The sequence below is a fragment of the Tachysurus vachellii genome, chromosome 17 (genome assembly GCF_030014155.1).
Source record: "Tachysurus vachellii isolate PV-2020 chromosome 17, HZAU_Pvac_v1, whole genome shotgun sequence".
In the NCBI taxonomy this organism is placed as follows: Eukaryota; Metazoa; Chordata; class Actinopteri; order Siluriformes; family Bagridae; genus Tachysurus; species Tachysurus vachellii.
This window is the reverse complement of record NC_083476.1, coordinates 12,986,433-13,010,398: the sequence shown is the minus strand read 5'-3', so window position 1 is coordinate 13,010,398 and position 23,966 is coordinate 12,986,433. Positions and strand designations below refer to the sequence as shown.

Here is a 23,966-nt window from a genome sequence, read left to right as displayed (position 1 = left end):
TTATTAGCTGTATTATGAAAAGAGAAAACACAATGTGATATGCATTAATAAGGAAAATAAAGCAGCAGATTTAAAGCTTCAGTGTCTGTATCAGTTGTTTGTTTGTTTAAAAAAAGTGTACTTTTACATGTGTACTTAAAATCAAGACCTGAACCATTGTCTATGTTTGAACTGCAGAACAGAAAACTAAAAATATTTAACACCCTTTCTTCCCTGCAACAGATGATGTATGAACAGTTTAGTCAGCTCTGCTTCCTCTGTTTTTATCTGCAGCTCTCAGTAATTTTCCACTGCCCCTGCGTCGTTTTAGTAAAAACAAGAGCCGCGTCCCAAACGCATATTTGCTCCCTACGTCCGCGCACTACGAAGGGTAGAGAAACAAACGGGTTCTATGGAAGAATTAGCGCATGCGCATTAAATAGTTGTTCATTTTGGAACACAGCCCTTGCTTTTAAAGAGCGACACAGAATCAACGAGTTTTCTTCAGTCCAGGAGCTGAGAGATAATCAGGCCACCGTGAACCCCTCCGAGGCCGGATGGTCAAATCCAACCTCCAGCGAATACTCAACAGTCATTGTTTCGCCCGTGAAAAAGAAGGAAAACCTCAGTGTCAAACCAAAATGGATGCTTTAAATTGTAATAATCTTTCTGACAGGATTAGCAAGTAAGTAAAAAAAAAAAAAAAGAAGGAAGCGGTGGTGGGGGGAAGGGTGACTAGACTGCGTTTATAATGCTGATAGTCTTTCATGGAAAAAATGGTATCTGTGTATATTTTATCTTTTAGGCGGTTTGTATTTTATTTCAGATGTTTTTCACGTTTTATCGGTCTGTCTCACGTTTTCAACTGCTTTCAACGGTACTAAGTAGGAAGCTAAGCTAACGCAGTTGAGAACCTGGTTGTTGTCATAAATTAGTGCTGTAAGGCTAAATATAACTTTTTTTTTTTTCTTCTTTTTTTAGCTCCTATTGGCATAAATGACACTAAATGTCAAAGACTACTTCGGTCACGTTAAAATTACGAAGTAGCTAGTCGGATTAGCATGCTAGGATTAACGTCGTAGTACATTTAATCGCTAACTAGCTGGGCTTTTCCCTTATTAATCGCATTATTACCTATCTAACTATACCTTCTTACACTTTAGCACGTCTTAATGGCGTATTCGGTTAACTTTTTTTTTATGTATTATTGTCTAAAGAATGCTCGTGAATAAGCTAGCATGATTAGCTTAGCCGTCTAGGCCTCGTTTCTTGACAGTTGCGTCACAGGTTCCTCATGGTGATATGACGTCATATTGACGGGTCTGTTATTTGTTTCGTGTGTTTTTGCCTCGGGTTTTTTTCTTTATTTTTTGCTTTACAACTTAAACACACAAGGGAACTTTTCTATTTATTAATTTATATAAAAAATAAAAAAATCTACAGATTTTGTAACTTGTGATATCTTGCCATATTAACATGCACAATTGTCAGAATTTAACGTTGTACTATTGTTTTAAATGAATTGTTGAGTGTCTATAAAGCAAATTCTGTTCGTTTTAGAGATTATTTATATATATATATATATATATTTTTTTTTTAATCAATCTGAAGTTTTCAAAATTAAAAAAAAAATCCTGTGCTAAATTATATAAAAATAAAGATTACTTTAATTACTTTAATTTGAACCAGAGCACCTTCAATATATAAAATAGTATATAGCTTTGGACTGTAGTGTAGAATTGGTGTGTTCACATGAACAGACTTGAGTCTATTCAAATAGAACCAAAGTGTGCTGTTCCTCTCAGTGCAGCTCTTTATTAAGGTGCAGTCATAGCATTCGTACTCTGATCTAATCTGTTTTCTTCCAAGTTTAACTGAAATTAGTATCATTTCACTTTAAATACACTTGACTGCCGGAAGTAAAATAAACAAAACTCAGCCACAGGGTGTGAAAGCTACAGATGAGTATCTAGAACGAAAAGAAACTAAACACTGTATGCAATGCAGTGGTTATTTAAAAAACAAAAAAACCCACTTCACTGTGTTTGTGTGGTTGCAGCCATATGCAGTTTCCATTGGATTATTTACTATTATTGTACACACTTGTCTGCTATTTCCGGTCACCTTGATGCTGTATATAAAGCTTGTTTGTGGATTAAAAGACGGTTTTGTACAAGACAAGAGTGAACTATGCTGTAGAATGCTATGTAATGCATTATAAATCTCCGTAATGAAGTATTCAAATTTTCCAGCGTTTCCAATTTAGTCTTTTGATGCAGTAACCAACATGAAGGTGCGGTTGGTGTATGGTGATGCCAAAATGTTAATCATTATACTACTACCTCTAGTTATTTTGCTAAGAGTGACATATCATTTGTTTACCAAAAGTTATAATGATTTAATATTAAGTGAACACTTGAATTTGTTCCTGAAATTTCTTGGATGCTGAAAATATATTAACCAGTGAGTTAATGTTGGGGACTGGTGACTAAAGTACATGGTTTTATAGCCTGCTGCCGTTGGCCTTGACCTGGGTATATATCAGGTCCATGTCATGGATATAATGTAAGAATTTGTGCTTTAGTTAAACGGATCGTTTAACAAGAACAAGCTGATTAAGTTTTTCACCTGTTCTGTTCTGTGAGGCACCTTGGAGATCATCTGTGAACATCTGAGTTTAGCTAGTAACTTCCAAAAGAAAGGAAAATTGCACAATCCTGGATGATGGATGCATTTTTGTCACCTTAGCAGCTGGTAGCCATTAAATTGTGATTACTGACTGAAAGGCTTTTGGTGTCTGGGTGTTCAAATATGGAAGAATCATAATGATGCCATAAAAAGTTAATGAACATTTGTTAAAGCACCATGTCTGGTCAGGGCCTTTGAGTGCATCTCAGTATGTTTATACTGGTTTCATGAGTGCTTCCTGTTTCAGAGAAACCGTTCATTTTAATACAAAATAACTCTCCTATTCAATAAAATATAAATAGTTAGATCTGGTTAATCTGGCGTTCAGTTTTAGGGTAAAAGCCAACAAGATTAGAGGTGTAGTTATGCTTGTCAACCTATGTTGTTAACATTCTTTATGGTGCTTTAGTTTGCTATATGTCGGGGGGGACGGACGGACGGACGTCTGAAAACCCTTTCCCCAATCCTTTTTTCTTTTTCTTTTTCTTTAGTCTGTCTCTGAGCTGTAGTAGTACTCCTGGTCCCGGGCCTCTGTGGTGTTCCTGATGCCCCTCTCCCACCCCTGAAGATCCCAGGTGGGCGAGGGAATGGCACACGGGATCACTCTCCCTCAGCTCGGCCACTCTACACGGTGAGGAATAGACGCACGCGCATGCTGACAGAGATGCTAACAGAATGCTAACTTTTAATCATTTTAACTGTTCCATATGGACATTTATACAGTTTGTCAAAACATGCATGATTTTTCATACTTATGAAAATTTACTGAGTTTTATGCTTTCATTATGGTTCTTAGTACAACTTAAGCTATTTTTCAGACTCTAGATAAATAGAGCTCTGTCTGCATCTGTTCTTGTGGTCCTCTTATGATGTACTAGAAGTAGTTTGAGTTGTGCTGCTTTCATGTCGAAGGACTGAATAATATGGAACCTGCAGGTAGAGGTCGTATATTTAGCTTGTGATGTACTAATGTCAGTCTAAATTTTAATTACCTAACAGACTTCAGTGTTAAAATTTTACTCTATCCTTCTGTTGAAAACCTTTGGAACAGGCTTGAACGTCATCTTTTGGACATTTTTAATATGAAATGCCTCTCTTTCTCTCTCCAGGACAGGAAGTTAAGTGTGATCGAACGTCCTGCTGGAGGTGGTTCCCCGGCGACGTTGCACTTCCTTAGCCGACCCACAGTCTCTCGTGTGATTAGCTGGGAGGCTGTTGTCCGCGGTGAAGCCCTTTACGTTGAGATTCCTCACGATCCACTTCCAGAGGGCAGCAAGGAGAGGTTAGGGGCCGTCTAGTGGGGCGAGTGGGAGTGTTAGTGACCCAGCTTAAAGTGATGTTACTTAATTCAAATATTAGTGAAGTTAACATTGAAACCTAAATTGCATTGGATAAAGTGAGGAATGAACCTAGATATTGTTTTTCCTTCCCTAGCTTTGCATCTCTGCTGGAGTTTGCTGAAGAACATTTAAAGGTCACCAGCGTGTTTGTTTGCTTTTACAAGAACAGAGACGATCGTGGTATGTTCCGCTTAACTTCACTACCATTAGTATTTATGAAGTCATGGTGTAATGGGTCTTGGGGAAACCTCATCTTTTGTGTTGGCGATTGAAAGACTGGATGTAATGTATACACACACTGGGTGTCCTCATTGGAACGTAAATCTTTCATAAAGCTGAAAATAAATTCATAAACTGTTCTTTCTCTAATTTTATTCAATAGTTATAGATATCAAAATGTAAAGTTGCCATGATGGCCACCATCCAACCATAACTAATATCAGTTAAAAAACTAATTGAAACTTATGTAGTGTATTTGGTTTTCTTGCAATCTGATTTAAACAAAACATAAAATAAGCATGTTATTAATGATTGAAATGAAACTGAATTTTTTTTTTTTTTTTCCCTCTCCCCCTCTGTGTAGCTAAGTTGGTGCGTACGTTTAGTTTCCTGGGCTTTGAGGTTGTGAGTCCGGGCCGCTCCCCTGTCCCTCCTCGACCTGATGTCTTCTTCATGGCCTACAACTTTGATAGAGACTCATCGGATGAAGATTAGGCTCCCCCTTCCCTACCCTTATACCAATCACATCTTTTCTCATTTTATTTCCCCTGTTCAATTGTTCACATCTCTGCTTTTGTTATTGTAATAGAGCTGATTTATTGTTGTAATGCAGGCTGACATTATTCCTTTCTCTCCTTCATTTATCATTCCTCCATCTTGAGCCTTTTAGTTTTGGTCTTTATTATAATCCTGTTGTATAAAAAGAAATCATTAGTATGTTGTAATTCCCACAGCTATAAAATCTGCATTTGCTTTATTTTGAATGTACATCAAAAAGGTCATCCAGTTTACAATGTTTATAGGTACTGTTTAGCACTGCATTTTGATTGGCTTCAAGGTTTAAAGTGAATTTTAAAATATTGGACGATGTAAGTTCTGATGCTTGGTGTGTCATAGCCAAGTGAAACAAGAATGTGAGATTTGTATAGGGCATAAAGTTGTAAGTGCTGAAGCATCTACCAATCGAGTGACGATCCTGTTGGGTGAAAATTGGTACGACGCCAAAGTGGCTTTACTGCCTGCTGTTTGACTGTCTTTTGTGCATCATATAACTTGCATTATGATTTAATTCACCACCCCTCTCATTGTTTGACTCTGTTGATGTTCCCAGCTGTAGTGTTGTGCTTATGTGAGAAATAAAAAAAGAAACCAAAGCGGTGGATGCGTCTTGTTCAATGACTAGTACCTAATGTTCTGTATGCCATTAATTATGCTCTAAGTAGCACTTTGGATTGTGTCCCTTGCCTTCCTCAACTATTCAATATAGGGCTTCCCAACTGGGGACTTATGAACCTGGAAATGTCATTTCAGAGCCCCTGGTCTAAGTATTCTAGACTAGATTTGCTGCTGTAGTGGGCTATATCTAACAATCTGGTGGCCTCCCAAATGTTTCCCCTTTTATACATTTCTTATCTGGGTACCAAACACAAATGAACGTTTTTATATTTCATTCAAAAGAAGTGACCCTGATAATGATGAACTGGGTCTCACTACTTAATTCTGATATTTTAGAATCATATTCGTCTGCAACAAAAGGATAATTCTTGATGTAGCCTAAGCAGCACAATGACTTTTGTCATCTGTTTAATCTACCTGTTTATATGATACATTAGGTGTAGCACATTAATACCCTCTCGGTGTTATTGTAGTGTTTTTGTTTGGAAGCTCATTATCGAAGCTGTGTGATATTAAATTTTGTGATTGAAAAAAAAGCATATTTTCCACAAGAGGGCGCTCTAACCACTCTCGTCCAATCGATGTAATTCTTCCAAAGGTTCCACAGGAAATCCTCTGATTATGATCACGCTCGTTCTCTCCCTTTTCCTCCATCTTCCCTCCTCCATTTGTTTTTGCTATTTCTTCGAGTTTTTACTAATGACCCAATTAATATTTGGTTTATCATTGTAACACGGCTGTTACAATGTTTTATAACTATTAGTCTCAATACCAGCCAAATCAATTCAATCCTCATGTTTGTCTATATTGTGTTTATATATGTGATATATTTTCAGATATTTTAACATGAAATGTTTACTATGATTCGCTTCTGTCTAAATGTATAACAACAACCTTTGATATATGTGGAGATAGGATATACGCTTGTAGGAGCAAGATAATGATGTTCATATTTTTCACTTCTGTGCTGATTTTTTGTAAATATTTTGGCAGAAATTCCTGCATTCAAGAACACAGAAATGTTCACAAATTGAAGATTATTCAATATTATTATAAAAAAGACTGATCTCATCAATCAGCCTCCAGAGTTCTTATCTGTAGTCAATGAGGGAAAATGTTAGTTTAACCTGCTATTACATTATAGAACAATATTTAAATCATAAATATGTTAGCATAAGTATTTATTACCAATTATTTATTATTACTAATATTTTATTACTAATTATTTACTGATACAAGACATGCTTTATGAGTTATTATATTATATTGAAAAATTAGATCAATTGGCTTAGCAATAAAAAACTTTTTTAAATTAAAACAATCTTTTGTTTATAAAAGCCAACCTTTTAAAAACAAAATCATGTGAAACTTCTTATAGTTCTCTAGCAAAACATTTTTATGAAAACGCGTTTGTAGTACGTAATCACATCCGATTAATTCTATGAGCAAAACGTGTCTTTTTGTGTCTAATTTCATTCTATATTTCTAGTTATTCAGCCAGTTTTGGCTAGTTTTTGTTGTCTAAGGTTCAAACTGGAACCGTATTTTTCTGCTTCGATACAACCATCATATACTAAATAAAACCTTCGTCGTTAAAAAGAGACATATTTCCAGAACATTGTTTAAAATTTATTTTACATTAAAATGAATTAAAAGTCCGAACAGGTTAGCAACAGGCTAATTTACAAGTTTACCTCAGAGGAGCTCGTGGCGTCTTTAAAAAGGCGCGAATTTGTAACGTCGGGTGCGTGTTATCTCCCCTCCTCCCCCCCGCTGCCGCCACGTGACTGCTTTAAGTGAGTAACGCCTCCTAAAACTGAGAGAGAGAGAGAGAGAGAGAGATTGTGTGTGTGTGTGTGTGTGTGTGTGTGTGTGTGTGTGTGTGTGTGTGTGTGTGTGTGTGCGTGTGCGTGTGCGTGCGTGCGTGCGCGTGTGTGTATGGAGACGTGAACACTTTCTCTCAGAGCCCCCCTATTCCCCTCCCTGCGACCCCCAGAATCCGGATTAAACCGATTTATTTTTTCACGTTAAACGTAACCGTTATTCGGGGCTAAACCGAGCCGCGATGTGGATTCAGGTCCGCACTATAGACGGGACGGAGACCCGCACGGTGGAGGATCTGTCCCGGCTCACCAAGATCGAGTCCCTGCGTCTCAAAATACAGAAGATCTTCAATGTGGACCCTGAAAGACAGCGCTTATTCTACAGGGGCAAACAGGTCCGAAACGTCTGTTTTAACGCGTTCACACTCGTATTTATCTCTTAGATTTTGTCTTAGTATTCTGAATTATTGCTATGTTGTTAGCTAGCCATGTTGCTAAGTTAGATAGCTAGCTCGCTGGCTAACGCTTCCTGTTTGGCTGGGAATGTTACTCTGCAGATTATTGCGCAAGAAAAGCTACAACAAACCCCTCGAAATCGAGCGAAAGTCATTGTATTTATCAGTCAGCAAAATAATCAAGACTTAAACCGAATTAAAGCCTGCAGTGTTACATAATTCTGACTGAACCCGGATAAACACCAGGTGTCAAGTCAACACTAGGCTGTTTATCTAGTTGTTTGCGTATTCGGATCATCTTGTGTATTATTTTAGTTTGTTTATTTTAACAAATAAATCTTATCACTATATAAAAATTATATAACGGTCACTGTGTAGATATATATATATATTTCTATACATTTTTAACGCCCCAGTCTGCACTCTGTCTTACTGAGTGGTGTTTAAACTGTAATAATATACTGTAGTGACACTATTCAGACTGATAGTATTATGGTTTGGGACGTAGCCATGGTTACCTGAAGACATGTGCCACTTAATAGCGTTAAGCAAGCTCTTGTTTTGTAATGATTATTAACGGTATTCCTGTATTGCGTAGGTCTAGTTTATTGCGCTCATTTGTCGAGCCTATACCTCATTTCCGTTTATGATTATTTTTATTATTAGCACATCGCGACATCACAGCAGCTGTTGGTGTTTGTGTTTTTCTCGCTACACGTGCGCTGCCTCTAAGCGAAGCTGCTGGAAAGCTGTGTGTGTGTGTGTGTGTGTGTGTTGTTTTGACGTCGGGCTTGCGGATGGAACGTCACTTGTGAAAGAAGAAAAGGACTTGAGACGAATACAGATGCGGAGAAAGAGAGAGAGAGAGAGAAAGAGAGAGAGAGGGAAACAAAAGCAAAGTATTCTTTTTCCGGTTTCCTGTCAGCTGCACGTGCTGATGAATAAAAGGCGGAGGTTTTGAAGACAAAACGATTCAAAGTATAGACAGCAAACGGATGCGACCATATGAATTATTTTCCCAGTACGCTTTTATGTTACTGTGTAACTAGGCTGTTATAACTGCGTTGTGCTGCCGTGTTTACGCTGTTAATAAGCTATATATTTTTTTTTATTTAGAGCTGGCCACTACCTCACACAACACTGTGGCAGTATCTTGTACATAAATAATATGAAACTATTCGGAGCATTTGATTTTTAATCTCTTGGGTTGTGTACGGTAGTCGCTTACTCTTATTTTGTTAAAATTCATGAAAATGATAGATTACAATTAATTATTGGAATTAATTTCAGAATGTTTTTGATTATAATTTTTTTATGTCATGTCCCACTTTGAGCTGTCTGTTATTGTGATCCAAATATGTTCACAAGATTTTCTCTCACCCCAGCTGTGTTGACACATGTGAGTGTGCTTGTAGGCTACTAGACTCACAGGCTTACTGATGATTATTGTCAATACTTGTCAATAATTATGCTGGACTCCTAGTTTAGTTACATTGAAAGATCTGGAACACATCAAAAGCAGTTAGTTCCTGTCATCATCACTTTAGGCTATAGCAGCTATAAATGGCCGTTCCCTCATTGGCTTCTCTATTTTACCCTGTAATAAAGTCTTGATACCAGAGACGTCTTCTATAAATGTTACATAACTGTTTTCTAAAAAACTCTGTCATACCAACAGTTACACACAGATTTTCTTCCCTGCTTGCATTTTCATTTAAAAGTCATCTCAATACGTCATCTAAGTTTTGGTCATTATTTCTGGTTTAAGAAGTGTAGTGGTGTGCATAATAATATTACAAGTTGTACAATCAGGTAATGTGGCATCTCAGCTGGCTTGATTGTTTAAAAACACAATATTTAATCAGCTCCTAATTATTACAACAATCAAGCACATTCTTTTTCAGGCAAAAACTGCATCATAACGGCACCTATAGAGGGGTGGGATATATATTACACATCATGTGGACTGTTGGACATTGATGTGCTGTAAGCAGTAAAATTGGGCAAGCGTGGGTATCTGAACAACTTTGACACAGGCCAAATTGCAAATCATCTCAAAAGCAGCAGGACACAGGGAGTTTTCACACTATGCAGTGATTAGTATGTATCAAAAGTGGTCCAAGGAAGGCCAACCAGTGAACTAAAGACTAATGAAGTACTCCAGTACTCACTCATGTGTGTGGGGAGCGAAGGCTAGTCCATCTGGTCTTATTCACAGAAGTACTTTAGCACAAATTGATGAAAAAGTTAATAGTAGTTATGTTAAAAAGGCTATCAGAACACACAGTGCATTGCAGCTTGCTGCATATGGGTCTGTGCAGCCCCATACCTATTGGAGTTCCCGTGTTGACCCCTGTTCACAGCAAAAAGTTCCTACAAACGGCATGCGATCTATTAGAACTGGACAATGGAGCATTGGAAGAAGGTGATGATAAATCACATTTTCTGTTACATCATGTGGACAGCCAGGCATGTGTGTTTCATTTACCTGCGGAAGGCATGGAGCCAGAAGGCACTATAGGAAGAAGGCAAGTTGGCAGATGCAGTGTGATGCAGATGTGAGGTTCTAGGAATCCTTGGTTCCTGGCATTTATGTGGGTTTTATTTTGAAATTTACCACCAACCTAAACATTTTTGCAGACTAAGTTCCTGGCAATGTTATTCTCTAATGGCATATTTTAGCAGGATAATTAGCCCTGCTGTAAAAGTGTTCTGGAATGCATTAAACTTGACATGACAGCTCAGAATATTCAGGGTGTTGACTTGGCCTTCAAATGCACAAGATCTCAGTCTGTTCAAGCATCTGTGGGATATGCTTGTAAACAACATCTGGGGCCCCAACCTTGCATCTTACAGGATTTAAAGGATCTGCTGCTAATGTTTTTGTACCAGATACAGTACACCTTCAGAGATCTTGTGAAGTCCATGCCTTGACGAGTAGGAGCTGAAGACCACATAGGGTTCCACTCCTCTCAGCCAAGAACAGCAACCTAATGCATGGGCCACAAGCTCATCCAAACAAGACAGTTAAAGAACAGGTAAAAGAGTGAAGAGTGTGTGTGAGGGGTGGGAGGGGTCATCAATTTCCAGATGAGCATGTGAGGTAAATGTCCTGTAGTGCCTCGCCACATGCACCAGCTGTTGCCACTGTGACAAAAGTGGTTGTAGATTCTCTGGCTGTGTGTGCTATTTGCCTCTATGATGGCTCAGTACAGTTTGGCCTTTGCTGTAAAATTATGGAAATCTTGTAAAATGAGGCAGAGGCTCCGGACTTCAGCAGCACACTCACCTTTGCAGACATCCACAGCTTCTGATTTGTGCACTTATGTGGCGATTGGTCTGAGAATCCAATGTGGTGGCGGGGCTCCCAGTGGTACATGAGGGGGATGTTTGTGTAAACCACATTTGAAGTGTTTGCCCCATCGTTGCAATGTTGGATTTGAGAATTGCATGGCTGAAATCACTGGTGATAAATAACAGTCCATGCAGATCACTAATAGCCCCATAGAGTTAACAAAGTGCATCCTTAGCATTAGCACTGGGGAATGTACAATCTGACAATGAAAAGAGTGGTGGATTCCTATGGGAAATAAAATGGTCTGCATCTAACAGTCACAAACTTTACTAGCAATGAGCGGTAATTAGAAACAAGCACCATATTGTGTTGATGTAGTCACACAAGCCAGAACTGAAAACCTTACAACACAGAGCTGCATTTCTGTTGGTAAAAAAAAGAGGTGAGCCCATCTAGCTGAATGGTGTCCTCCGGAACTCTGTCACAAAGCAATGTCACCGTGATAACGAAGACATAACAGTCTCTAAATTTGCTGTGTTTCCCACTGAAGTCAGATGTAGTACATTTTATTATCCAGGGAGCAAACTTTGGAAGATAGGACGGACTGGAGAGTGCATCTGTGCAACCTGTTGCAAAGACAGTGCAAACAAACGATACAAAACACTACAAGACAAAACAAAAAAGACAATACACAAAAGCATTGCAGACCAGTGTACATACTGTATATTCTACAGTACATGTGCAAAAATACTGGAATAAACACATAACATAATAGCAGCAGTTATATGGGGTATCGTAATGAATTGTGCAAAACAGCAATTGACTGAATGTGCAAGACAGCATATGCAAAGATATCAAAAACAGTGTGCAAAATAGCATGTTAACAGTTTGATATGGGTGGTGTTGTAGACATGGATGTATATTGGAAGAGTGAGTATTTGATCAGTGCAGTCCACACAGTTGAGTGTGCATGTGTGTGTGTTGTGCTCGATACAATTGAGTTCAGTTGTTGAGGAGTCTGGTGGCTTGTGGAAAGAAACTGTTACATAGTCTAGTTGCAAGGGCCCAAATGCTTTGGTACCTTTTTTTAGAGAGCAGGAGGGTGGAGTGTGTGTAAGGGGTGTGTGAGGTCATCCACAATGCTGGCTTTGCAGATGCAGTATGTGGTGTGAATGTCCATGATAGAGGGGAGAGAGACTCCAATGAACTTCTCAGCTGTCCTTACTATCCACTGCAGGGTCTTGCGATCCGAGATGGTGCAATTCCTAAACCAGACAGTGATGCAGCTACTCAGGATGCTCTCATTGGTCCCTCTGTAAAATGTAGTGAGGATGGGGGAGGGAGATCCCGGGCTTTCTTGGTGATGGAGCTGGTATTGAGTGACCAGATGAAGTTATTTACCAGATGAAAACCAAGGAATTTGGTGCTCTTGATGAGCTCTACAGGGGATGCGTTGATGTTCAGCAGATATTGGTTGCTCTGTGCTCTTTTGAAGTCAACAACCATCTATTTAGTTTTATCAACAGTCAGAGACAGATGCTCTACACCAGCTGTTGCACCTCCTCTCAGTATGCCGACTCGTCGTTCTTGCTGATGAAACCCACCACATTTGTGTCATCAGCGAACTTGATGTTGTGTCATGAGTCAGTAAAGTGAACAGCAGTGGGCTATTAGCCCTGTTCCCGATCCGGACTGACTGAGGTCTCTCTGTCAGGAAGTCCAGGATCCAGTTGCAGAGGGAGGTGTTCAGTCCCAGCAGGATCAGCTTCTCAATCAGGTGCTGAAGGATGATTGTGTTGAATTATAAACTGAAGTTTATGAACAGCATTTGTACGTGACTTTATTGTCCAGGTGGGTAAGGGCTAATTGAAGGGTCATGGCAATGGCATCGTCCATGGAGTGGTTTGCAGGGGGTCCAGTGAGGGTGGTAACTGAATCTTGTTGTGCCTCATGACAAGTTTCTCAAAGCACTTCTTTACATTGGGACGATAGTCATTGAGGAAGGACACTGTAGACTTCTTTGGCATGGGGACGATGGTGGTTGTTTTGAGGCCCGTAGTTGAAGATGTCAGTGAAGACATCCGCTAGCTGTTCTGCACATTCTGTGAGACCCCTGACAGGAATGTTGTCTGGTCCAGCAGCCTTCCGGGGGTTAATTCTGCATAGAGTTCTCCTCAACCTTGGCCGTGGATAGACAGAGTACATGGTTGTTGGGGTAGGGATGGTCTTCCTTGCCGCTACATTGTTCTGCACCTCAAACCAAATCATTCAGCGCATCTGGGAGGGAGGCGGCACTATCACAGGTAGGTGAAGCTGTCTTGTAGTTTGTGATCGCTGGGATGCCCTGCCACATGGACTGGGTGTTTCTGCTGTCCTGGAAGGGGCTGTGGATTGTCTGAGCATGTGTACGCTTTGCTTCTCTGATGGCTCGAGATAGTTACTGTTCTTAAGGACACTTAAATATTCAGACTTCAGCAGCGCACGCACCTTAGCAGTCATCCATGACTTCTGTTTGGAGCATGTGGTGATGGTCTTGGAGACAGTCACATCATTAACGCACTTGCGGATGATCAATACATCAACCATTCAGTGTTGAAGTAAACACACACCACCACCGCAAGCCTTACCACACAGAGCTGCATTTCTGATGGCACGACAGGAGGTGAGCCTGTCGATCTTAATGGCGGCATCCGGAACTCACCATCATGCAGGTTGACTGCTGCATGATTTCTTTAGTGTCTGGCAGTCGTATACATGAGCACAGCTTTTTCTGGTGTCCACGTACCCTGAAAAATTGGGCTAAAAATTGTGAAAAGCAAAATTTTGGAGCCGGAGTGGCTTGTGCGTGCTATTGCCATGCCGTCATCTCTCAAATCAGAGAACCTGTTGGATAGACAAGCGTCTCTGCTGCTCTGAGAGGAGGCATATGCCTGATCAGACAAAAATGAAAAATCTTTGGGCAGAAACCACAAGCACTGTATCTGGCCAAAAACAAAAAAACCTGCATCATGGACATTATCACTTACCGCAGTTTCTATACCTGTACTCTAATCTGAACTCAAGATGGCTGAGCGAAATCCTGAGGAGCAACAAAGGACATGACCCAAACAAATGAAGGTAAACAAGCCGGCACCAGGAATAGGCTGAGGGCACATGCAAACTGTGTTCATCTACCTAGCGTTCTGTTAGCCAATATCCAGTCTCTGGAGAACAGAGACTTGAAGCTTGAGGACCTCAAGGCCGGGGTAAGTTCCAGAGGGACATTCAAGGACTGCACACTCTTCTACAAGACATGGCTGAACCATCCAATCAAGTTCTTCTCCGGTTAACGCATGGACAGAACAAGAAACTCAAGAGGTTTTGGAGTGTGGCTGATGGTAAACAACAGCTTGTGTGACAGTGTGGACATCTGTGTACCTCTTTCATGTTTCTGCTCACCCAACTTGGAGCTCCGGACCAACAAATATCTCTCTTTCTACCTTGCTCTGGAATTTACTTTGGTCATGGCTCTTATAACCTGACCTACCAGAGGTGAGAGGACCTTGGACCACTGCTACACTCCACTGTTTGGGAAATTGGACCATCAGACCATCTAACTCATGCATAAATATAAACAAAGCAGGAATCTCTGGTTCTGAGAGAGGTTGTGCATTGGACAGAACAATCGCTGGCCACTCTGGAGGATTCTCTGGATAAAGCAGGCTGGGACATGTTCAGGCACAGTTCTGATGACAACACATTTATGGAAGTAGTTTTGGTTGTGGGATTTATCGGAAAACTAGCATACGATACGTTTCACAAAACCAGCATCAGAACATTTCCCATTCAGAAACCATGTGGTTAAAACCATCTTCAATGCTTTGACATCCATTCTGCTGCCTACAACATGGGCCTCACCACCAAGAACATGGATGAATACAAGGCTGTGTCCTACAGAGTGGTGAAAGAGGCAAAGCGGCACTACTGGAGAAAACTAGTCACAATTTCAGCATGTTGGTTCTAGGAGGCTGTGTTGGGGACAATCTGTTATTGTTTCTTGGTTAGACGCTCGTTGTAAACAGATGTCACACTGCAGGTTGGGGGGTTGGGGGGGGAGCCCAGGGAAAATATTAGTTATAAAGAATATAAATACAGATTTCAGTTTTTAATTTTCAAAAATCTCTTAAAACATGTTTTTGTTTAATTATTATGTGCGATTACATGAGAGCACTATTTTCTACCTGTTCACTCATGTGAGTTTTAGGTTGATGGTATCCAAAGCCTGTAACCTAGTGAACCAGTGTTAATATATTCATCTATAGAGACTTAAATGCACTGTTGTACTTCGAGCTGGATAAGGGCATCTGCCAAATGCCGTAAATGTAAATATGACAACTAATGTTTTTAACAGATAGTGTTATTTAACACTAAGTTTAATAGTATGTCACCAATTATATTCAGGCCATCTGTCCATTGGCACAACGATGTACACATGTTTTGCATCATAATGTATTATGTTGGCATCACACAGACACATCTTCCTAATTTAAGATGATGTTAATATGACCAATCTGTGAGTATGTGAAAACCAAAAATGTAGATTCTTTAAGACTCTGCTTGCTGGATGTCATATTGTGCTTTTTGGTCTCTAGCATACAATTTCTCCTGCTTTGCTTTTCTGCATTGCTTAAAGATTTCTGCTCACCACTGAAGCGAGTACGTTGTGTAGCTGGGGTACTTTGCCAGACGCTGAGAGAGAATTTCACTGCATTTTTCTCTGTCCCTCAAGAAATGACTCACCCCATTTAATAAGACTTCTACAACGAATCCATAAAGTAACCAAAGTTTAAAAGTAACCAGGATTTTACATTGCATCAAATCAGTGCTCAATAAAAATATAATTGCATAAAAAGTTATGTAACCATACACAAATTATAATTTGTGCTCTATGGTGTGCTAATCCCAGTGTTAATCCCAGTGTTTAATGCTTAAAAGTTATGTCCTATCAATTGAACATAAACAGATGCTGTGGCAGCATGTGTGTGGTTGTAGAACCGACAAGTGACCCATGATGGTTCCTGTAATTACCTAGTTTACTTATGTCCTTCCAGTAAAACCATGGGTGAGAGTGAGACACAGAGCTGGCAAAGTTGGTTCACAACACACAAACACACACAGTGTGATCCAGTTGGAATTGAACTTGTACTTGAATAATAGGGAACCAGTCAATTGCAAAGGTATGGTTTTGTTTTAATTAAAATTGTACTTAAAAACTTGACAAGTTACCCGAGAAAGGAAAGAGAAGCTTAAACTCAGAGGAAAATTCGTTCCTTCACACATAGACACTCACCCTGAGTTCTACAGTGGCAGTGAAACCTGGGAGATGGTACCAGATGCCACTTCCAGCTCAATGAGATAATTAAGGTACCTTGTCAATCTCCACCATTACTAATATCATGCCCTCCTTGACTGGTGCCAGGGACAACGGCATTGATGGTTATCACTCAAAGGGATGGATAGGTGCTCCAAATGCTTCTGCAAACCAAGAGTTCCTCCAGAAACACTCCCTCCATTTTGAGTGCACAGCAGTTACACAGGGATGGCTGGTGCCCTGCTGCTGCCTCTATGCATGCATCTGGAGTACCAGAGCATTAAATGTGCAGTATTACAAAGGGTTGGCCAGGTGCCGGCACAACACTGATGGGGCACTGTTGGGTCCCTGACACTCTGACCTTGCTGTCTACCTCTGTCTTTCCACAGGTAGACCCATCTGTATAGGTTTGCTGCTGCTGCAGGTGATCCAGGCATTGAGTGAGAACCGATTTTGTTCCCTGACATCCCTCAGGTCTCCCCATTCTAATATCACTGTTTGTGCACCCACTGAGGGAATTCCCTTTAGGGAGCAGTCACCCTTGGAGCAGTCACACAGTGAAACCCTGATTCATAGTTTCAACTAAGTGAGAGTAATTGATAGTCAGCAAATCCATCCACATGTTGAACTATCCCAACAATATTTCAAGAATATGCTATATTGTGTCATGCAAGACACTCAAACTGAGGAATACACAATACAGGTTTGGTGCTTTTCCTTGTGGCTTTTCATAATCTCATGGCTGGGCATTTAGGTAAGACATCAAACCATCTCATGGCCTTTTCTATTGGCAGTTTTTCACAGGTTTTTGCAATCGTCGGGAGAGGAAATTCTTGTGGTTGTGTCCGTAATAGTTACTGAGAGGAAGGAACTCATTTTCTCATACCAACCTCATAGAGCAAGACATCAAGACATCTTCAAATATGGTTGTACACAGCTGCTCCTACCAGTTACCATGCCATGACCCACAGGGATTTGAGCCACCTGTTGATGTTGGTGTCCAATGCCCACAAGTTGGTCTGTTTTTTTGCGGACTTGGTGTCTAAATTTTATACATAATCAATGAAGTGCATTGATTAACTTCTTAATTGGGCCTCAACACATTTTTATTTAAACTGGATTTACCAAGTGTTGTAGGCTGCTTTCCTTGACTCCAATATCTTGACGTCTATCTGATTTTTCTAGTCTATTTGGGTTTCACCATTTTGTCACTATTTTTTTGTTCTGTTGGTTGTTTGGATCCCCAGATGTATCTTGGTCCCATATATTAATAATGTAATTATTAATATTTATCACAAAAAATCAATAAAATTATGGCTGTGCCAAACCTGGGGGATGGAGTCAGCTTCAGTTGGTGCAGGGGTGTGATGGAACATTGTTGCCTCACAACATGTGTTCATGGAATGTGATCCAGTTTGAAGTGAGCTTGAATGAAGTGGAAGTCATGAACTTTTGAGATTTTTCTTTAGTCTTATGTTGAGTAAATGAGGTGTGTTGAAAAGCATGTTTGAGAAAATAAAGGGAACCTGAATCTCAGAGAAATTCGCCTTCCTCTTTCCTGTTGTCCGGGATCAGCTCGGACTTTCGGCCATGTGCTGTTGTTATTGTTGTTGTCACGTGTCTGCCCCGCCTTCGTCTGCTCCTCCCTGTCTCCACATCTGATCCTTATTGTATCTCATTGTCTTTTGTATAAATGTGAGCCGCGTTGCCGATGGCGGCGCGGATTCATTGGTTACGTCTAGTCAAGGTTAGGTTTCGTCATTTGTATTGTCTTAGTTCTCGTCATTTACTGTCTTTGTCTTTATCATTTATTAAACCCCATTCATTTGAAGCTATCCTGTGTACGGGGCCGTCTCCTTCCTTCCCTGGTTGTGACAGAATGAATCCGCCCCAAATACGGACCCAGCAGGATAGCTTCCAGCTCGGACCAGCTTTTTTTTTCCCGTCGTTATCCCCCCTATTCTAATCGTTGTCTTCCCCCGGACTGTTCCGTCAGTCTTCCTAGATCCATTTTAATCGTTTTTTCCCCCCGGACTGTTACGTCAGTCTTCTTGGACCTTTTTCCTTTTTTTTCCGGTGCCCTGCGGCATCGCCCCGCACCTTGCTCCGGTGAGGGACGCTGCTCCATTTCCGGTTCCACCGAGGAGGACGTCGCCTCACTTCATCCGCGGGGGGTGTTGCAGGCCCGTGGCGGAAGATCTTTCCCACCCTCCCTCCCTTTCCCTCAGTTCATCGAGGCGAGGGTTTGGCCGCGGTGCATCGGGGGACGCTGCTAGGCACGTTAGCTCGGCTGTGGACGTCGCTCGGCCCTTCAGCTCGGCTGTGGACGTCGCTCGGCCCTTCAGCTCGGCGATGGACTTCGCTCGGCCCTTCAGCTCGGCGGTGGACGTCACTCAGCCCTACAGCTCGGCTGTGGACTTCGCTCGGCCCTTCAGCTCAGATGCGGACGTCACCTCGGCCCTTAAGCTCGGCTGTGGACATCGCTCGGCCCTCTCTGGCTGCGCCGCCGTGTGCCCTGCTCCCCCCGCCTGCCTCGTCGTGTGCCTTGGCTCCCCCCGCCTACCTCGCCGTGGTCCTTGCTCTCCCCACCGGCCTCGCTGTGGTCCTTGCTCCCCCCATCTGCCTTCACCGTGTGCCTCCATTTACTGTCTTTGTCTTTATCATTTATTAAACCCCATTCATTTGAAGCTATCCTGTGTACGGGGCCGTCTCCTTCCTTCCCTGGTTGTGACACCTGTGACACATTTACCCAAATATTAACAACAAACCGAATGATTTCTTTCTTAAAAACCTGAACATACAAACAGGTTTTGTTACTAAAAGACACTTTACATCAGAAACTTTTATGAATCAACAAACAGAGCAATTCTGTTTAAAGTAGCATATAAATTTGTGAGAGATGAATTATAAAAATGCACACCCATTTAATTGTCTTGTTTTGTTAGTTTTTAAGTATATGTGTTTAGTAAGGTTGTTCAGTGCCACTACCGTTATCTGTATCTATATTTATTTACTCACCTGCAGGAGAGTAACCCCGACCCAATTGTACAACTTTTTTGTTGTCCTGTTGAATCCCAATCACAAAACACTCTATTCTCAGACACATGTGAATCTCTTCTGGCAATTTTTCTAGAAAAAAATATATTGCACCTCCTATTCATACATGTATTTGTATCCACTAACAACATTTTATCTGTGGATTCCAAATAATGTATTTGTTTTTTGTTTTGCTGTTAGGACATCAATCAAAAGTTTCTTAGTCAGATTTGCACCTTAAATAATTGTGGTACACTTTTGCAATCTTTTACATTTAGTCAGACTGAATTATTGGAAGTTCCAATAAATCCATTCTTACATGAGTAAATAATACAAATATAGAATTATAACAATGCAAATTCAGTGCATTCAGAGAATCACACATAAATGCTGCCGGTCATGACAAAATATACAAAAAAAAAGAGGTCAGAATGTTGGATGGGAATGTACAGTGAAATATCCGAGCAGAGAGTGTTTTGTGTAATTATGTTGTTATTGCTATATGCAGTAAAGTGAACACATGAGAGCGAAGGGACATAAAGCAGTTTCTCTTTTAGGAGGTTTATGGCATGGGGACATACAGTAAGCTATGTCAGCTGGTGAGAGAACCTCAGGATTCTCTCAAATTCTTGGTTTCTGTTATGAGGGAGACAAGCCTTTAAAAACTGGGGTATGAGGATAGGGGTGTGAGGGGTTGAAGTTACAGCTTTATGTCTGTTGCAGTGCAATGATGCTGAAAACACATTCCATAAATGATAAATAAATTTAATAAAGAGGATCATAAATCAAAATTAGTAAATGTAGCAGTGAAGTAGGTTGAGTTCAACTAATCATTAATTTTTTTCATTATTTTTTTTATTTTGCTTGAGTGACTTATTATCTAATAACGTTTTTGCAAGTACTCCTCTTATCCTAAGTGCGGGCTGTATGACAATGTTAGCATTTTGGCCGACTTGTTTTCACCCACTCAACCATTCACCTGCTTGAAAGCCAAGTTATAACACTATAAACATACTAAATTTGGCTCATACTGATTTTTGAGAATAGTTAATAGTGCACTTGCTGTGTTGTTGTTCTTTGTAAAGATTACATACATATAATATTACATACATGTCTGTGAAAATGGTTCATCCAAAGCAGAACTTTGCCTGTCTTTCTATGTGATGACAACATTTCGGCTTTTAGTTTGTGAACCAGCCATTCAAAAGAAGTTAACATTTTGTAGGGTATAATAAATGTATAGAAAAAACATCACTAATTAATTAAACTTCAGACTGTTTCACCACATTTCTTGACATTAAGTTTTTTGAAGCATGGCATGTTTATTTTGTTTACTGTAAAAGTGTCTGAGTTCATAGCATTTTCAGCCATGTTTTTCTGTTTTCACACGGGGTCATGTCTATAACAAGAAGGCAAACACAAATAAGCAGATTGTCATGACCTATAGTTTATCAAAGGGATTTTCTCAGCTGTATAATGCGCATTTGTTTTTATGTTCTATGACTGTTTAACACCTTTAAAAAATGTTAATCTATCTATTGTAAGATTTATATTATGTAGCAGATTTATTATACAAGTTCCTGTGAGTGAGCTGTCACTGTTGAAAGGATAACAGAAGATTAATACATTAGCCAATAATGTAAACTTGTGATCTGCGGTAGGAGATTCTGCTCATACTGAACATATTTTTGATACACATTTACTTTTCTACACCTATACATTTTAATCAGTTTCAATCCCACTATCTGGTATCAACCAGAGATTCAGGACATACATTATAAAAAGGAGAGATAAAGATGGGCTCCTTTTGAGTCTGGTTCCTCTCCAGCTTTCTTCCTCATATTGACTCAGGGAGTTTTTCTTTTCTTTCTCATCTAGTAAATGCTCCTTAGGTATTAAAACCTTCATCCAGATTTCTTTAAATCTGCTTGGGGACAATGGTATATTGTTAAAAGTGATGATACACAAATGAAAATTAATTGACATTAATTAACATTTGTGGTTTTCAGCATTTTCCCTTATTTTTTTTACAACCAGCTTGTGTGTTTTATTGGGTCAAGTCAAACTGTGAAGCATGATATTTGTGAAAATCTATAAAATACATATCACCTGGATAGTAAGATTGGGCTCATGCTGTGCTGAAAGCCCTGAATGCTTACTTGTTCTAGCTAGCTTATCTACATACTGTACAGCAGAAAACGAGATCCGATCACAATGTGAACAAGATCGAGATGAGAGCTAGTCTAAACCCCAGTGAGACCCGACTGCTCATTGAACAGACAGCGATATTCAGCTACATATCACACGTTACTGCAGGCTGCAAAGCAGAGAGAAAACTGGAAAGAAGGATTTAATTGTTTATGTCGCTGAGTGTTTAATAATCAGTCATTTATGTTTTATTACCCAGTTGCATTTTAGTACACTATTATGCCGATGCTGTATTGTCAATAGAACGTGACTCAATTCTTTCTTTTACTCCTTTTTTCCTTTTTTTTTTAAAAAATTTTGTTCTTTTGCATGCTTGCGTTATGTCTGGCTGGTGATGGGGGAGGGGAGCTGCTCCTCAAATTTCCCAGAATTCTCTTTTCCTTGAAGCTGAAATGGCGGTTGGACGCATGCACACACGCAAACACACACACACACACATATACACACACTGCGCTTTGGCCTCTTTTTGAGAACTTGCAAGTCAACTCGTCAAACTAAACTACATACACAATTTTAAGACAGTGCACACTAATGTATGGTTGTGAAGAATTTAAATACTCACACACACACACACACAGACACACACTCTGGCTTAAGATATTTGAGTGCAAAACACGCAGACACTCAAACACATACTTTGCAACACACACACACAGATCCAGGAGAGCTTGATTGTGCACCAGCAAGCGTTTTTTTTTTTTTTTCTTAACACGTCGTGATGGCGTGTCTCGCTCTTAAAGAGCCCGCCATTTTACCACTCGCGCAAAACCATGGCGTGAAAATGGAGGGATGAAATGGAGTAGGAAAATACAGAGGACACTGAAGGGAGATGAACAAAGTGATAAAACTGAACAAGAGAAAATGAACAGAGAAAACTGAGGCATAAAAGAAAAGAAGATTTTATTACCAGTTAAAGACATGAAGTAATGTTTACTAATAATAAAATACAGGATTCATGAATAAATAACTGTCCTAATGAAAGTGGTAACATCAGTAACGAGGTATGGGTGTGTGCTTGTTAGTCATTAGACATAGACAGTGCACGCTTTTTGTTCACACACACACAAAAAAAAACTTTGCTGCTGTAGTTGTTAATTGTTCATTTTTTTAAATCCTACAACATGCTTTGTTCTTCAGGTATCTCAAACAGTTTAACTTACCAAATGCTGATGGTAGTTACACAATATCAGAGACTTTAAAAAAGGGATACAATACCATTATCTGTATCTGTTCAATGCAACAAATATCGATATCTGTATTTGAATATAAGCCCTAAGTTTTTCGTGTCTCCCCAATGGACAAACAATAGAAAAACTTTGAGGTAAAAATGACAGAAGTGTCAGCATGGTGTGTGACTTATTCTTCACTACAGTTGTTGTTTGGTCTAGAGATGTGCATGGACCATTTATTTTAACCCACTCATGCTGTTATTTTCTTTTATTTTTTATTTACTAGCTCACAGTATATTGTAACAAATTTAGATGGTTTTATTTCTCAAAATATAAATACATTAGTAGAGGATTTAAAGCATGATTTTCCCGACCAGGAACTTACGAAGAGTGAATAAATGAACTCAGTGTGCCATATGTGACTGTGTAATGTTCTTATTAATGACCTAATGGTCTTTGGTCCTGCAAGCTGTAATCTGTCTGCCCGCTTTCACCCACATCTTTTCTATTCTTTCTTTTTATCCCTGTTTTTTCTCCCTCAGTCACTCCTGCTTTCTCTCCCTCTGTTTTGTCTCACTCCATTTTCTCGATGTTGTTTTGGAAGAGTGTTAAGATGGCGGGTTGGTGAGAGCCTCTGCGTGTCAGAGTGATTCAGCGCGTCTTCTCTGTGCTCATTTTTATTTCTCTCTTTCGTGAGCATGAGCAGTTTGAATCAGGAATTCGTATGATTGCTTTATGGTTGATTTCTTTACAGATTCTCTGATAAATCCTTGATACCATTATATAAACTATTTAAAAGGTGAAGATTGGGCGGGGGGATATATGGGGGAGGCAGTCAGGCAGTGGAACTGTGGTGGCGCTGATCCTGACAACTGGGTTAATAAAATAACATGGCATCATGCACACTCAGCATTAAAGGGCTGTTATAGTGACGGCTACAGGAATAAGACCCCTAAAAGTTTATAAATGGATAAAGAGTGAAACAAACAAGCATGATCATGTGACCAGATTCTTGCGTATTTCTACTTAATAGGAAAAGAAAAACAGACCAAAGCAAGTGAGACAGACAGACTGATGCAAAAGTCAGTCAGGTGTCTCTCTTTGTCTGATTGGTTTTCGTTCTGTTTCTCTTTTTCTGTGTACCTATTTTATTTTTTGTGGTTATGGAGTAGCTTCTTTCTCTGTACATTCCATTTGCACACATAATAACAGAGAAAATGGCGGTCTT

The 23,966-nt window shown here is 39.9% G+C and overlaps 2 protein-coding genes across 2 annotated transcripts in view; both read left to right on the top strand.

Moving 5' to 3' along the window:
* Window positions 1-461: 461 nt before the first annotated feature.
* Window positions 462-5,380, top strand: oaz1b (ornithine decarboxylase antizyme 1b). Its single transcript, XM_060891695.1, is given in 6 exon segments — window positions 462-664; window positions 3,159-3,210; window positions 3,212-3,298; window positions 3,777-3,949; window positions 4,102-4,187; window positions 4,591-5,380. Coding segments are annotated over 6 exon segments (657 nt in total). The 5' UTR covers window positions 462-536; the 3' UTR covers window positions 4,722-5,380.
* A 1,915-nt stretch (window positions 5,381-7,295) lies between these two features.
* The window catches only part of LOC132860447 (E3 ubiquitin-protein ligase UHRF2-like), a 37,422-nt gene continuing 20,751 nt past the window's right edge, over window positions 7,296-23,966 (top strand). Inside the window, exon 1 of the mRNA XM_060891654.1 lies at window positions 7,296-7,620. Coding sequence (XP_060747637.1) covers window positions 7,468-7,620 — 153 coding nt within the window. The 5' untranslated portion in view covers window positions 7,296-7,467. The remainder of the gene's footprint in view (window positions 7,621-23,966) is intronic.